At 40.6% G+C, this 17,101-nt stretch overlaps 1 protein-coding gene across 11 annotated transcripts in view; it reads left to right on the top strand.

Moving 5' to 3' along the window:
* The window catches only part of TANC1 (tetratricopeptide repeat, ankyrin repeat and coiled-coil containing 1), a 251,585-nt gene that overhangs the window by 149,185 nt on the left and 85,299 nt on the right, over positions 1 to 17,101 (top strand). For 8 of the 11 annotated variants that reach the window (XM_021665895.2, XM_064382718.1, XM_064382725.1 and 5 more), the window contains one exon: positions 8,400 to 8,504. The exons of 2 other annotated variants lie outside the window; for them this stretch is intronic. In XM_021665895.2, the coding sequence (XP_021521570.2) occupies positions 8,400 to 8,504 (105 nt within the window). Of the gene's footprint in view, positions 1 to 8,399; positions 8,505 to 13,287; positions 14,236 to 17,101 lie in introns of those variants that run through there. One more of the 11 variants, XM_064382728.1, reaches the window with a different exon arrangement.

Raw genomic sequence — 17,101 nt, 5'->3', positions numbered from 1 at the left:
ATCTTCTTAAAAGTCCCTTTATCACACGGTTAAATTATGCAGACAGCCATTAAATACTACACAAATCATTTAAAAACCATAGTTCCTAAGGTTTGAAATACCATTCTTATTTGTAAAATACTATTAGCTTATTTGATAACAGTCTAGTTTAAGATGTAGTACATCCATGTAGCTGGCTAGGAATTGGATTATTTTTATAGTGTAATTGCTTTTACAATATGCCTTTAGATGGCAGCATCTCTCACCATAAAACATATTTTGAACAGAATTTCTTAGATGCAGAAGGTGTTTGAGACCGAAGGATGGTCTGTGTGCATCACCCCATCATGATGCAGTGGCAGAACTGGGGCCCTGGGACTGTCAGGGCTATGGCTCAGGGCTCAGAAGAGGGGAGAGTTGTAGACTCCTGCCTGCGTGTCCTCCACCAGCCCTTCTCTTCCTGATGTAAAATGTTTCCTATCTCTGTGGTCTTGCTAAAAGCCACTTTAAGGCAACCAAGGAAAATAAGAATCAAGGGGATGATTTTGGACCAAAATGTAACAGAATAGGCAGTATTTTCTTTTCTTTTCTTTTCTTTTTTTTTTTTTTGAGACCGGATCTTACCCTGTCACCCAGGCTAGAATGCAGTAATGTGATCTCAGCTCCCTGCAGCCTTTACCTCCTGGGCTCAAGTGATCCTCCCACGTCAGCCTCCTGAGTATCTGGGACTATAGACGCATACCACTACACCCAACTAATTTTGTTTATTTTTTATAGAGACAGGGTCTTCACTGTGTTGCCCAGGCTGGTCTCAAATTCCTGGTCTTAAGTGATCCTTCTGCATTGGCCTCCCTAAGTGCTAGAACTACAGGTGTGAGCCACTGCATCTAGCTTTTTAATTTTTTAAAATTTTATTTATTTTTATTTTACTTTAGATTCTGGGGTACATGTGAAGGACATGCAGGGTTGTTGCATAGGTGCATACTGAATCTGGCATTTCTACCCATGCTATCCCTCCCCACCCTTCCCACCCACTGCTGTCCCTCCCCTAGCCCCCCACAACTGCCCCCAGTGTGTGATGCTTCTTTCCTTGAGTCCACGTGTTCTCATTGTATAACACCCGCCTATGAGTGAGAACATGCAGTGTTTGGTTTTCTGTTCTTGTGTCAGTTTGCTAAGAATGAAGGTTTCCAGATTCATCCAAGTCCCTACAAAGGACACGAACTCATCATTTTTTGTGGCTGCATAGTATTCCATGGTGTATATGTGCCACATTTTCTTTATCCAGTCTATCACTGATGGGCATTTGGGTTGGTTCCAGGTCTTTGCTACTGTAAACAGGGCTGCAATGAACATATGTGTGCATGTGTCTTTATACTAGAATGATTTATATTTCCTTGGGTATATACCCAGTAATGGGATTGCTGGATCAAATGGAATTTCTATTTCTAGATCCTTGAGAAATTGCCACACTGTCTTCCACAATGGTTGAACTAATTTACACTCCCACCAACTGTGTAAGAGTGTTCCTATTTCTCCACATCATCTCCAACATCTGTTGTCTCCAGATTTTTTAATGATTGCCATCTAACTGGTATGAAATAGTATCTCATTGTGGTTTTGATTTGCATTTCTCTAAAGACCAGTGATGATGATCATTTTTTCATATGTTTGTTGGCTTCAGAAATGTCTTCTTTTGAAAAGTGTCTGTTCATGTCCTTTGCCCACTTTTGAATGGGTTTGTTTTTTTCTTGTAAATCTGTTTTAGTTGTTTGTAGATTCTGGATATTAGCCCTTTGTCAGATGGGTAGATGGCAAAAATTTTTTCCCCTTCTGTTGGTTGCTGGTTCACTCTAATGATTGTTTCTTTTGCTGTACAGAAGCCCTGGAGTTTAATTCGATCCCATTTGTCTATTTTGGCTTTTGTTACCAATGCTTTTGGTGTTTTAGTCATGAAGTCCTTGCCTATGCCTATGTCCTGAATGGTTTTGCCTAGGTTTTCTAGAGTTTTTATGGTGTTATGTCTTATGTTTAAGTCTTTAATCCATCTGGAGTTACTTTTAGTATACGGTGTCAGGAAGGGGTCCAGTTTCCGCTTTCTGCAAGCCAGGGCTAGCCAGTTTTCCCAACACCATTTATTAAACAGGGAATCTTTTCCCCATTGCTTGTTTTTGTCAGGTTTGTCAAAGATCAGATGGTTGTAGATGTGTGGTGTTGACTCAGAGGCCTCTGTTCTGTTCCTTTGGTCTATATGTCTGTTTTAATACCAGTACCATTCTGTTTTGATTACTGTAGCCTTGTAGTATAGTTTGAAGTCGGGTAGTGTGATGCCTCCAGCTTTGTTCTTTTTGCTTAGAATTGTCTTGGCTATGTGGGCTCTCTTTTGGTTCCATATGAAGTTTAAGGTGTTTTTTTTCCATTTCTGTGAAGAGGGTCATAGGTAGTTTGATGGGGATAGCCTTGAATCTATAAATTACTTTGGGGAGTATGTCCATTTTCATGATATTGATTCTTCCTAACCATGAGCATGGACTGTTTTGCCATCTGTTTGTGTCCTCTCTTATTTCCTTGAGCAGTGGTTTGTAGTTCTCCTCGAAGAGGTCCTTGACATCCTTTGTTAGCTGTATTCCTAGGTATTTTTATTCTCTTTGTAGCAATTGTGAATGGCAGTTTGTTCTTGATTTGGCTCTCTTTAAGTCTATTATTGGTGTATAGGCATGCTTGTGATTTCTGCACATTGATTTTGTATCCTGAGACTTTGCTGAAGTTGCTTATCAGTTTCAGGAGGTTTTGGGCTGAGACAATGGGGTCTTCTAAATATATAATCACGTCGTCTGCAAATAGAGACAATTTGACTTCTTCCTTTCTTAACTGAATACCCTTTATTTCTTTTTCTTGCCTGATTGTTCTGGCTAGAACTTCCAATACCATATTGAATAGGAGTGGTGAGAGAGGGCATCCTTGTCTAGTGCCAGATTTCAAAGGAAATGTTTCCAGATTTTGCCCCTTCAGTATGATATTGGCTATGGGTTTGTCATAAATAGCTTTTATTATTTTGAGATACTTTCCATCGATATCTAGTTTATTGAGAGTTTTTATCATAAAGGGCTGTTGAATTTTGTTGAAGGCCTTCTCTGTCTGCATCTATTGAGATAATCATGTGGTTTTTGTCTTTGGTTCTGTTTATGTGGTGAATTATGTTTATAGACTTGCGTATGTTGAACCAGCCTTGCGTCCCCGGGATGAAGCCTATTTCTGATGTGCTGTTGCAATCAGTTTGCCAGTATTTTATTGAATATTTTTGCATTTATGTTCATCATGGACATTGGCCTGAAGTTTTTTGTTGTTGTTGAGTCTCTGTGGGTTTTGGTATCAGGATGATGTTGGTCTCATCAAATGATTTGGGAAGGATTCCCTCTTTTTGGATTGTTTGGCATAATTTCAGAAGGAGTGGTACCAGCTCTTCTTTATATGTCTGGTAGAATTCAGCTGTGAACCCATCTGGACCTGGGCTTTTTATGGTTGGGAGGCTATTAATTGCTGCCTCAACTTCAGCCCTTGTTATTGATCTATTCAGGGTTTCAACTTCTTCCTGCTTTAGGCTAGGGAGGGTGCAAGTGTCCAGGAATTTATCCATTTCTTCCAGGTTTACTGGTTTATGTGCATAGAGTTGTTTGTAGTAATCTCTGATGGTAGTTTCTATTTCTGTGGAATCAGTGATGATATCCCCTTTATCGTTTTTTATTGCATCTGTTTGCTTCTTCTCTCTTTTCTTTTTTATTAATCTGGCTAGTGGTCTATGTATTTTGTTGATCTTTTCAAAAAACCAGCTCCTGGATTTGCTGATTTTTTTTTTTTTTGAAGGATTTTTTGTGTCTCTATCTCCTCTAGTTCTGCTGTGATCTTAGTTATTTCTTGTCTTCTGCTAGCTTTTGAGTTTTTTGGATCTTGCTTATCTAGCTCTTTCAATTTTGATGATAGGGTGTCAATTTTAGATCTTTCCTTGCTTCTCATGTGGGCATTTATTGCTATAAATTTTCCTCTAGACATTGCTTTAAATGTGTCCCAGAGATTCTGGTATGTTGTGTCTTCGTTCTCATTGAAGAATATCTTTATTTCTGCCTTCATTTCATTGTTTATCCAGTCAACATTCAAAAGCCAGTTGTTCAGTTTCCATGAAATTGTGCATTTCTAAGTTAGTTTCCTAATCCTGAGTTCTAATTTGATTGCACTGTGGTCTGAGAAACTGTTATGATTTCCGGTCTTTTGCATTTGCTGAGGAGTGATTTACTTCCAATTATGTGATCAGTTTTAGAGTAGGTGTGATGTGGTGCTAAGAAGAATGTATATTCTGTGGATTTGGGGTGGAAAGTTCTGTAGACGTCTCTTAGGTTTGCTTGGTCCAGATCTGAGTTCAAGTCCTGGGTATCCTTGTTAATTTTCTGTCTCATTGATCTGCTAATATTGACGGTGGAGTGTTAGTCTCCCACTATTATTGTGTGGGAGTCTAAGTCTCTTTGTAAGTCATTAAGAGCTTGCTTTATGTATCTGGGTGCTCCTGTATTGGGTGTGTATATATTTAGGATTATTAGCTCTTCTTGTTGCATTGATCCTTTTACCATTATGTAATCCCCTTCTTTGTCTCTTTTGATCTTTGTTAGTTTAAAGTATATTTTATCAGAGACTAGGATTGCAACTCCTACTTTTTTTTGCTCTCCATTTGCTTGGCAAATCTTCCTCCATCCCTTTATTTTGAGCCTATGTGTGTCCTTGCCTGTGAGATGGGTTTTCCAGATACGGCACACCGATGAGTTTTGACTTTTTATCCAATTTGCCAGTCTGTGTCATTTGATTGGGGGCATTTAGCCCATTTACATTTAAGGTTAATGTTGTTATATGTGAATTTGATCCTGCCATTTTGATGCTAGCTGGTGGTTTTGCCTGTTAGTTAACACAGTTTCTTCATTGTATCAATGCTCTTTACCATTTGGTACGTTTTTGGAATAGCTGGTACTACTTGTTCCTTTCTGTGTTTAGTGCTTCTTTCAGGAGCTCTTGTAAGGCAGGCTTGGTGGTGATGAAATCTCTCCGCAATTGCTTGTTCGAAATCTCTCAGCAATTGCTTGTTTCTAAAGGATTTTATTTCTCCTTCGCTTATGAAACTTAGTTTGGCTGAATATGAAATTCTAGGTTGAAGTTCTTTTCTTTAAGGTGTTGAATATTGGCCCCCACTGTCTTCTGGCTTGTAGGGTTTCTGTTGAGAGATCTGCTGTGAGTCTGATGGGCTTCCCTTTGTGGGTAACCCGACCTTTCTCTCTGGCTGCCCTTAGCATTTTTTCCTTCATTTGAATCTGACAATTATGTGCCTTGGGGTTGCTGTTCTTGAGAAATATCTTTGTGGTGTTCTCTGTATTTCCTGGACTTGAATATTGGCCTGCCTTGCTAGGTTGTGGAAGTTCTCCTGGATAATATCCTGAAGAGTGTTTTCCAGTTTGGATTCATTCTCTCCATCACTTTCAGGTACATCTATCAAACATAGATTAGGTCTTTTCACATAATCTCATACTTCTTGGAGGCTTTGTTCATTTCTTTTCACTCTTTTTTTCTGTAATCTTGTCTTCTCGTTTTATTTCATTGAGTTGATCTTCAATCTCTGATATCCTTTCTTCTGCTTGGTCGATTCGGCTATTGAAACTTGTATTTGCTTCTCGAAGTTCTCGTGCTGTGTTTTTCAGCTCCATCAAGTCATTTATATTCTTCTCTAAGCTGTCTATTCTCATTAGCATTTCGTCAAACCTTTTTTCAAGGTTCTTTGCATTGCATTAGAACATTTTCTTTTAGCTCTGAGAAATTTGTTATTACCCACTTTCTGAAGCCTGTTTCTGTCAATTCATCAGACTCATTCTCGTTCCAGCTTTGTTCCCTTACTGGTGAGGAGTTGTGATACCTTGGGGGAGGAGAGGCATTATGGTTTTGGATGTTTCATCCTTTTTTGCACTGGTTTCTTCCCATCTTTGTGGATTTATCTACCTGTGGTCTTTGTAGTTGGTGACTTTCGAATGGGGTCTGAGTGGACATCCTTTTTGTTGATGATGAAGTTATTTCTGTTTTTTAGTTTTCCTTCTAACATTCAGACCCCTCTGGTGTAGGACTGCTGAAGGTTCACTCCAGACCCTGCTTGTCTGGGGATCACCTGCAGCACCTGCAGAACAGTAAGGGTTGCTACCAGTTTCTTCTGTTATCTTCATCCCAGAAGGATACCCATCAGATGTTAGCCTGAGGTCTCCTTTATGAGGTGTCTCTTTGGATATACAGGGGTTGGGGAGCTGCTTGAAGAGACTGTCCCTTATAGGAGCTCAAGTGCTGAGCTGTGAGCTCCATTGTTTCGTTCAGAGCTGCTGGGCAGGTACATTTAAGTCTGCTGCAGCAAGACTCATAACCGCCTTTTTTCCCAGGTGCTCTGTCCTGGGAAGGTGGGGCTTTATTTGTAAGTTCCTGTCATTCTGCTGCCTTTTTGCAGAGATGCCCTGCCCAGTGAGGAGGTAGCCTAGTTACAGTCTGCCAGCAGAGGCGTTGCTGAGCTGCTGTGGGCTCTGCCCAACTGTGTGAACTTCCTTGCAGTTTTGTTTATAGAGGTATAGTTAGAACTGCCTCCGTAATGGCTGCTTGCGTCAGTAGTGGCGGACTCCCTCAGTAGTGGCGGACGCCCTTCCAACCACAGAGCTGGACCGTACCAGGTCCGGCTGCGCTTGCTGTGAAACTCTCAATCCAGAGAGTTTCAGATTGCTGGTCTTTGTGGGGGTGGGACCTGCCGAGCCAGATCACCTGGCTCCCTGTTTCAGCCCCCTTTTTTTCAGTTGAATGGGCGACTCTGTCTCCCAGGCGCCAATTGAAACAGTAGCACAGATTTGTGTGAGTTTTTGTGCAGAGACCCGCTGCGCCATGCTGGAAACTCATGGCGCTTTTCAGCCTGGGAATCTCCTGGTCTGTGGGCAGTAATAACTTGTTTGGAAATGCAGTGATCACTCACCCTCTGTGTTGTTCTCGCTGGGAACTGCACTCCAGAGCTGTTCTATTCGGCCATCTTGGATCTACCCCCTTTAATTTTTTTTTTAATGCAGTTATTTTTAGGTATAATCCACATCCATACAGTTCACCCATTTAAAGCATACAATAGAGTAGTTTAAAATACATTCATAGAGTTGTACAACCATCCCTACAACCTAATTTTAGAACATTTGTTCACTTTAGAAAGAAGCCACATATCCCTTACCATTACCCCACAGGCCTGCATAGCCTGCATAACCCCCAGCCCTGGCAACCATTCATACTTTCTGAAAGATTTCCCTCTTCTGGGCATGACATATGAATGGAATCATGTAGATCCCGTGACTGGCTTCTTTCACTTAGCAGAATGTTTTCAAGCTTCATCCATGTTGTAGCATGAATCAGTACTTCAGTCCTTTCTGCAACCCAATAATACTCCATTGTATGGGCAAAGCACAATTTGTTGTCACCATTTGATGTACCTTTGGCTAGTATAAATGGTGTTACTGTGAGCATTTGTGTACAAGTTTTTTTGTGTGAACATACATTCCCATAGGAGTAGAATTGCACGACCATGTAGTAACTCTTTACTTAACCTTTTGAACAACTGCCAAACTGTTTTCCAGAACGGCTGCATCATTGTATGTGAGGGTTCCATCCAGTCTTACTAAGAATTCCGGATTTTCTGATGATAAGTCGGGGCTACAGGGACAGGAGGTGGGAGATAAGCCTGTGGGTCTCTTGTGTGTCTGACCCCCTTGCTGGCTGGCTGGCTGCTGTGCTCCACACAGTTACTGTGCGTCACCAGCCAGATAAGATGCCTGCATTCTTGCGGCTGGTGCACAGAGGGTGTTGCTGTTACAGGCCAGCTGTTTGTAATCCTTGCCTCCTGACTTTAGAGATACCAAGCAACCAAATTGTCTTTGTCCCATCCTTGTTCCAGTTAGAGGAAAATTATAAAGTCCTTCATCATAAGCCACCCAGGTTTGAACACGTCAGAATCACCCATTTGACCAGCAAAGACAGCTATAGTGACTTCACAACAAGAGAGCAGCTTTTGTTTTTGTTAGGGTTTACATTCGCAAATCTGAGCTTACCCTTTTCTTCTTTGGCAGCCCAGACTGTACGTTCCCTTGTCTGTACTGAAATGACTCTCTCTCTCTCTCTCTCTCTCTCTCTCTCTCTCTCTCTCTCTCTCTCTCTCTCTCTCTCTGTGTGTGTGTGTGTGTGTGTGTGTGTGTGTGTAAGGGAGGGGAAGAGACTGGCTCTTCCTCTAGGCATATTTGGGTCCTGGTAAGGACACACACTGCACATTCCAAGCCTTTGTTTGTATCTGGAAAAAATTAGCCACACTCAGATCTTTCCCACTGCAGGTCCCGGCAGGAAGCCCAAGTATGTGGAAAGTCCCAGAGTGCCTGGAGATGCAGTTATAATGCCATTCAGAGAAGTATCCAAGCCAACAGAGCCTGATGAGCATGGTAAGAATATGTTTTCAGTGATTTCCTTCCCCCCACCAAAGATTTTATACCACGACACTTCATTTCTGAATGAAACTTGAGTGCCCCTCACAGTACTGCTTTGCCGAGAATGTATTTGGGAGGTTTTTTCCCCTTCGGCAGTTACAGAAATCTGTTTAGCTGATGCAAATTCTTGGAATTATATGCCCAGTGTAGAAGTAGTTAAGTGGGTACGTATACATTGTTAAGGGTTGAGTCTTGTTTCCTCTGAAATCTGACCTACCAGGTCTTGGAGGATAGGAAGCCAGTAGATTGCTTCCAGTATTTTGTTTTGTTAATATTCTACTGCTTGAGAAAAGTCAACAACAGGCTTTGGCTGAAAAGCTGAAACTTTAACTGGAAGAAGCATATAATTGCTAGCTTTTAAATAAAAGCATTTCGTGTCTTTTGAAGGCTGCTTTTTTTAACATCTAAAGTTTTTCTTTAGGGGATGTTGAAGTAGGAGAAAAAAAAATCCAAATTGATGGAAACATTTAAAAACTTCATATGTATATATTATACCTGGAAATATGTGTGACATTACAAATTTGTAGCATTTAATTATTCATAGTTGTTTATTTTAAAACATCAATTCAAGAATTTATCTTTTTGTTCCTTTCTGGGGAGTCCTCAACTCATCTTTCGTGCATTTAACTTGGGTGTTTTGAATTTCCACCCTGTTTTCCTGCAGAAACTTGGGTCTGGGAATATTGTAGGTAAAGGGGATTGCTTTATCCTCAGTGTGGACACAAGTTTATGTAGCAATGCTGAAAGAGAGCTTGGGAGAGAGAACTCGGCCATATTTTTACTTTGGCATACCTGGCACCCTCCTCTGCCTAATTGTGGATGATGAGAGATACAGCCCCTTTATGTTTTAATCCCTGTGTGTGCCTTTTGTGTTGCTGGTGCTGTATGGCAGGGAGTGGGTAATAAGAAGGACATGGAACACAATATAGTGGAGTGGTGGTAAAAATACAGCTAAAAATGAGCCATGAGGAAGGATCAGCAGAAGCTGAAAATTGGGAAGGGAAGGGGAGTTTGGGACACGGGGAAGAGATGGTGTGGGGTACTGGGCACTCTGGGCAGGCAAGAGGTGCTATTGCAGGTGTCCCGGCATGAGAAATCCCGCCCTCTTCCTTTCTGTCCAGGCACTCATTGTTTGGTTGAGGATTTGTGCACACTGAGTGTTGCTAGTGAAGGTGGAGAGTCCACAGTGCTGTCTGGTTAGGACAGCCAGCTGCTGGTACATGAGGCCTCTCTTGGTTGTACATTCACGTGGGCGGGCTGTCTGTTCTCTTCCTCCTTTTTGTCTTGAAAGTAAAAATCTATCTCTCTGTAGTGAATATCAGTCATCAAATGTCCAAGCTGTCTGCTCGACTCGGATTAAGCCTGCTACCTACCCTTTCCCTTCATCTCCACCCACCAAAGCGTTTGTAGCTCTGGTCAGTTATGCCTCTGGCATTTTGGCTGGCCTAGACTCCATTATGTAACCTCTTCCTCCCTGGCTGGGAGTATCGTTGAGGGTTCTGTATAGGGATTAGGACTCTTCCTGGTGTGGGAGCGGGGGAAAATTTGGGATTTTTATTAGGCAAAGAAAGGTTATAAATAGTTCCCATTGTTAACTTTTCTCCCCTTGCTCAAGGCAGAATTGGCCACCTTTCTTGGCGAAAGGAAGCCTTCTTATGCTTGGCTGTGGGCTGAGCTAAATTTCAAATGCAGCGATTGGTCTTGCTAGAGTGGCCTGAAGTTTGCGTGTGTGCTCGCTCCTGAGACCTGAGCTCTCTGATTCGGCACCTTCAGTCTGCATGGGGGACCAAAATTATAAGATTTATGGCCTGCAAATACAGGACTAGACGTTTCAGTTTCACCTGAAATTAAGAAACAGGGTATGTTTTCATTTATGTTAGGTGTCTGGGTAGGAGGTACAGTTCATGTCTGTGGGTGCATAGTCTTGCCTGAAGATAGCCGTAATGTTGGTGGAAGCTGCAGCAGAGTGATCTTTATCTTTCTCTTGGTTGTTGAGGAGAGGTGGCTGCCTAACAAAGATAAATAGGACAATTAGTACAGAATGGTGTGTTTTGTAATCCCCATGGAGTCCCTTAAATTTCAGTGGCATTAATTAAGTCTGCCATATCAAAGTGTAAGTTTTATCCAGATCATTGAACCCAAAGGAAACGATAGAGCCAACTAAAACTAATTGAGTTTGAGTGCTAACCCAGGTGTGTACAGATGCATGATGGGCAAACCCTCATTTTTAGGGTTTAATATCAGCATCATCACTTAAGTTTTACTTTAAAATGTGGTCTTCTGTTATCTATATTTCCCTTGGGCATTCTTGTTTAAGTTTCTAAGACCCTTCTGAGTGCTGTCAATAATAGCATGCCAGTATTCACCATACTAACACTCCACTGAAAGCAGCTCCTGGGAAGTGCTTTGGAAATTTCCCATGGACTCACGAAATATCAGCTTATTTCTAAATGCTTGAAATACTCTTTCCTGCCTCACTTTTGCTTTGGTTGTGTAGCTCCGTCAAGTCTTGATTCTTAGCGTCTGTTTGGAAGTTAAATCAAAGGAAAACAAACAAAGAACATTTTGAATTTGCTTATTAGTTTCTAAGTAATTGCATTTATGTGTGATGCGTGGTTTAGCCTTCTGGAAAGTATGGGTTCAATAATATGAGATGAATTTTTTTTATAAGTAAAGAACCTGTTTGTTAAAGCTTGCAACCTGGGCACTGTGGCTCACACCTGTAATTCCAGTGATTCAGGGGGCCGAGGCATGAGGATTGCTTGAGACTGGGAGTTTGAGACCAGCCTGAGCAGCATAGTGAGACCTTGTCTCTTTAAAAAATAATAAATAAATAATGAAGTTTGTATCTACCTGGAAACATCTTTTAGGAAAAAACATTCTTAGTATTTTACAATATTTTCGAAACACAGTGTTTTCTACTCTTGCAAAAACTGATGACTTAATAAAGTCGTCAAACAAAATGCAAAGCCCATTTTCCTGTCAAATGGTTCTAATAAGCTGTGTGTCAGATAGAATAAGTTCTTAATAAGTAAGCTTCCTATTGCTAAATCAACATATAATGTTTAGGGGGCAACTCATTTACCCACAAAATAATATCTACCTTAAGGGGGAAAAATCCAGATAAATTAGAGATGATTATTATAACAGAATCCACAGCTTTATTTCTTTGATTTAGGGGCAACCATAATTTATTTAGGTTTACATTAATATATCTCTAGCTACTTGAGCAAGCTTTGAGGAAGGGTGAGAAAGTTTTTAGTCTCATGAGTCATTGCTCTGTGAAGATCAATCTCAAAATATGATGCAACTTTTTTTTAAATGATATCTTTGTGACAGTCAATGATGGAACTTTTTTCCTTGCAGTCTAACTAGCAAATAAAACTAACACATATGAAACAGAATAATTCAATGTGAAACTATCTTCTGGGAGGAAGGGGTCTTTAGTTATATGCTTAAATAATAAATATTTTGACACCTTATGTTTTTTATTACCATTTTAGACAGTCAAACAGATATAGAGGATTAACGAGGTATAAAGCATAATGGGGCTGAGTGTGGTGGCTCACGATTATAATCCTAGCACTTTGGGAGGCCAAGGCAGGAGGATCGCTTAAGCCCAAGAGTTGGATACCAGTCTGGATAATGTAGCAAGACCGCCTATCTACCAAAAAAAAAAAAAATTAGCCAGTCATGGTGGTGCGTGCCTGTAGTCCCAGCTACTCAGGATGCTGGGGTGAGAGAATTGCTTGAGCCAGGGAGGTGGAAGCTGCAGTAAGCCATGATCACATCATTGCGCTGCAACCTGGGAGACAGAGTGAGACGTTGTCTCAAAAAAAAAAAAAAGAGTATGATTGAAGAAAATGCATAGTCATGTTTTATTTCTTAAAACCCTTTCTTTCCCAAGAGGTAACATCAATCCTGCTTTATCTTTAGTTTTCAGCTTCTTAGAATGGCGATGTACCATTTCAACCAACAGTTGAATGAGGTTTTATTTGATGGAAGTACAGAAAAGGGGCATACCTGGTATGTGCACATAGAAGAGAGCCTCCTGGAAGTAGTATATCCAGTCATTCTGCATTTCCTTGAATAAGTATTAAACTTCTATGCTGTGAAAACCACTATGCTAGATGCTATTTGAGATGGCTTATCAAGCATGGGTTCTGTCTTCATGAAGCCTTAGAGTCTGGCAGGGGATTAAAGACCTATATACAGAGTGAGTATAATAAAGGAGAAAGTAATGACTAATCCAAGCTATGTGATGAATTGGGAGTTCAGCAGACAGAGGTTCTTTTCTCTTTCTTTCTCTCTTTCTTTCTTTCTTTTTTTTTTTTAGATCGGATTTCATTCTTGTTGCTTAGACTGGAGTGCAATGGCACAGTCTCAGCTCATTGCAACCACCACTTCCTGGGTTCAAGTGATTCTCCTGCCTCAGCCTCCCAAGTAGCTGGGATTACAGGCACCCACCACCACACCTGGCTAATTTTTGTATTTTTAGTAGAAATGGGGTTTCACCATGTTGGCCAGACTGGTCACAAACTTCGGACCTCAAGTGATCCACCCACCTCAGCCTCCCAAAGTGCTAGGATTACAGGCGTGAGCCACCGCTCCTGGCCAGCAGCTGGAGATTATGAGCACAGAAAGACTTCATTGGAACTGTGCCTTAAGATTTACCTGTTGTCTTAGTCAGTTTGGGCTACTCTTAACAAAAATACCATAAACTGAGTGGTTTATAAACAACAGTAATTTATTTCTTAGAGTTGTGGAGGATGGAAAGTCTAGGATCAAGGTACTCTGCAGATTTGGGGTCTGGCAAAGGCCTACTTGCTGATTCATAGACAGCCAGCTGTCTTTTTGCTGTAACCTTACATAGTGGAAGAGACAGAGAAGCTTCCTCTTTTATAAGGACACTAATCCCATTCATGAGACACAGACATTCAGATTATAGCACATGGCAGCAGAGTAGGATGGAGTGGGACTGGAAAGATACTAGGGTTAAGAACGATTGAAAAGTGGTTTCAGTAGTTAAGTGAGGTGATAAAGTCTCAAGTTAGATCAGGTTCAGGGAAGAAGAGGTGGTGATTGGAAGATTCTTGAGGAATCACAAGTACCTGGGAGCCGGAAGAGACAGAGACAACAACTCCATGCCTTTGAGACCACATTAAGGGACACTGGAGGAGTGGGGACTGTTTTGGTTTGAGTTCAGTTCAGGCATGTAGACTTTGAAGTGCTGATGGAACATCTTGGCAAGTGTCCAGCCACCAGTTGGAAGATCAAACTGGGTCTCAAGAAAGAACTCAGGTTATAAACTGGTCAGCCGTTTGCTTGGGGGTAATGCTGGTGAGACTAGGCAAGTTGGATTAGGGAAACAGGTCATTGACAAAAAAGGGCTGAGAAACTGGTATTTCATTTGTGAGCTGGGACTAAGGTGCAAGGAGCACCAGCAAGAGGGACAGGAAAAGACCCCACAAGACCACAGTATTCTGGGAATCCTAGATTTTTCCCTCTGTGTGTCACTTACGACAATTGCCACTTTCTCCCTTGCAGGACAGAGTACTTGCAAGGCCGTAGATCTACAGGAAAATCAGAAGAGAAGGTGTACTACAAAAAAAGGAAAAAGAAAAGTTACTGTGCTTAACAGGGCTGTTTCAGGGGACTCGTGAAGGTCTGTGAATTGAGGTTACAGGTATGTGATAAGGAAATGGAATTAGTGAGGATAGAGCCCTCTTTTACCCCCAAGAAATAAAGCAGATCAAGCTGGGAGATCAGTTACTAGGATGAGAGATGTGTGCAGCTGTGGTTTTCATTTAACACAATTACAGACTTCATTCAGAAGTTCTGAAAGTGGAGGCTGTGGACTTCTAGGTGTCCTCAAGACACTTTCAGGGGTTTGTGATGTGAAAACTCTTTTTATAATAATCCAAAACCCTTTTATAATAACACTGAGAAGGTATTTACATTTCCCTTGTATTGACATTTCGCACTGATGCTGCAAAAGCAATTGTCAGTAAAACTTCTGATACCTTAGTATATGTCAAGGCACTGGCTACACTAGTAGTCCTGGTGTTCGTCACTGCCACATGCTGGCATCACAAATAATTCACTGAAGAATGTCCTTGATGAAGCATGAAAAGTAATGTTATTAAATCTTGACCCTCAAAGACCCATCTTTTTAATATTCTGTGTGATGAAATGGGAAGTCTGTGCAGAGCCTTTCTGCATGCTCTGAAGTCTGATGGCTGTCTCAAGACAGAGCACTTGTATGATTGAATTGCAAGCTGAACTCACTACTTTTAAAATGGAGCATAGGTTTTATTTGAAAGAATGACTGACAAACCATGGTTATTCTGAAGTAGGTATTTGGTACACTTTTTCTTTAAAAGGAATGAAATTAGCCTGGCACTTAGATTAAAAAAAAAAAAAAACCGGACAGGATTAGTTGCCAATGATAAAACTTGACCTTTCAAATGAAAATTAGGTTTTCTGAGAAATTTTACATCTGTCACATTGAGTTTGATGGTTTCCCAAGACTTTTCAATTGAGATCTCTGGTAATGTGATGCTTTAATATTATGTAATAAAACTTGTCAACATTTGCAAGATCTGCAAAACCATTATTTTCCAAATGACCCAATGCGTAATGTTACACAATCTTGCATGGGTAAAAGATCCATTTAAAGTGTGAAACAGACCACTGGATCTTACTTTAGCAGTACAAAAAATTCATTGATGCAGATTGAGTCAACAGTGGAACTTACCTTTAAGGAATTGCTGTTTGTTGGCTGGGCGCAGTAGCTCACACCTATGATCCCAGCACTTTAGGAGGCTGAGGCAAGAGGATTGCTTGAGCCCCAGGAATTTGTAAACAACCTGGGCAACATAGTGAGACCCGTTTCAAAAAAAAAAAAAAAGAGAGAGAAGGCTGATTGTCAAGGTTTGGCTAGGTGTCAGAGAAGAATATCTATAATAAACTGAAAAGACTTCTCTCTTTCTCAGTTACATATCTGTCTGAGGCTGCAGTTCTTCACATGCTTGAACCAAAAGAACTGATCCCCACAGATTGAATGCAGAAGCAGTTAGGCAAATCCAACTGTCTTCTATTAAATTGGACATTAAAGTTTGTAAAATTATAAAAACAATGCCATTCTTACTAACTAATCTTTAAAATAGAAAGTACAGCTTTTTACCTATGTACCCATAAAAATTAAAAATTAGTTTTTAAATTAAAATATTAATTGTTAACTTGAAATTTTATAACCTTAAAATGAATTAACAGTTTAAAAATTCTTAGTTTTAATTTTTAGTATGATAAATATCAATAGACATAACCCTCATAAGCCAAAGCTCTTTGCAGTCCCCAGTTTTTAAGACTGAATCTTGAGACCAAGAAGTTTAAGAACCTTCTGGCTTTAGAGGAAGGAAAAGAGAGGGAGAAAATAAAAACAGAAATGAGGACATTGATCTGAACTCTGATAGTCCTCTAGACTTAACAGGATGAGACTTTGAGTTGAGTGGTGGATGCTAAAGAATAAAAGGCTAATTCAGGAGGCAGTTTGACAGAAATAGTAAGTTTGGTGACAATATCAATATGGAGTGGATGACATGAAAATTTTGAAGGTAACTGCATGATAACTATGTTTTAGTATTGCAGACCAGAAACAACAAATTATTGACAGAAACAGAACAGGTCCATGGATAGATGTTCCTTTTTATTTTTATTTTTTTGAGATGGAGTCTTGCGCTGTCACCTAGGCTGGAGTGTAGAAACAGGATTTCTCCATGTTGGCCAGGCTGGTCTCGAACTACTGACCTCAGGTAGTCCATCCACCTCAGCCTCCCAAAGTGCCGGGATTACAGGCATGAGCCACGGCATCTGGCCGATGTTCCTTTTTAAATACTGTTTTTGGAAATCTAAGGAGTCTGGGAATTGATGGCTGAGAAGGAGCAGGCAGAAACAGGGAAAATACTTGAAGTAGGAGTCACGGAAGGCAGGAGGTTAAGGAAGAAGCAGGTCATGGATAGATAGAGGCAGAGGATTAATGTCAAACCAAGGGCCTGTCTCATTTAGCAGACTTGATTCACAAGTGCTATCTCGGACACTTGGAATTAAGTCAGTTGTTCAAGGTCACATAGTGAACTGATGAATGTCGTCAACAATACTTGGTGTTCTTTAGAGTCTGAGGGGAGGACAAGAGTGGAGGAGAGACTCTTCTCTGTGGAATGATACTCGGTCATCACTAGGGACCTGCACTCCCCCACTGGCTTTAAGAAGAGGGAATGATTGGAATGGAAAATGAATGAAAGCAGTAAGGTGCAGGCCAAATTGGGATGATTTGGTAAGCAGAAAGAGTGTTTGTTATGGAATAGTGAGTTTAAAAAAACATATTTGAAGCAGAAAAATTACTACCAGAAAGCTATATAAGCACACTTGAAAATAAAATATGAACTTATAAAACCAGAAAATAATAGCAAGGAAGTGTGGGCTCTTGGTGTTTAAGTTGGTAGACATAATGACCAATTCTGTAGCATCTTGTGGTTTATAAGCTGTTTCTC

This window comes from Aotus nancymaae, unplaced genomic scaffold, assembly GCF_030222135.1.
Source record: "Aotus nancymaae isolate 86718 unplaced genomic scaffold, 86718_ANA_hifiasm-v0.15.2.pri h1tg000029l, whole genome shotgun sequence".
In the NCBI taxonomy this organism is placed as follows: domain Eukaryota; kingdom Metazoa; phylum Chordata; class Mammalia; order Primates; family Aotidae; genus Aotus; species Aotus nancymaae.
The sequence above is the reverse complement of the archived record's forward strand: the minus strand, read 5'-3'. Positions and strand labels throughout refer to the sequence as shown.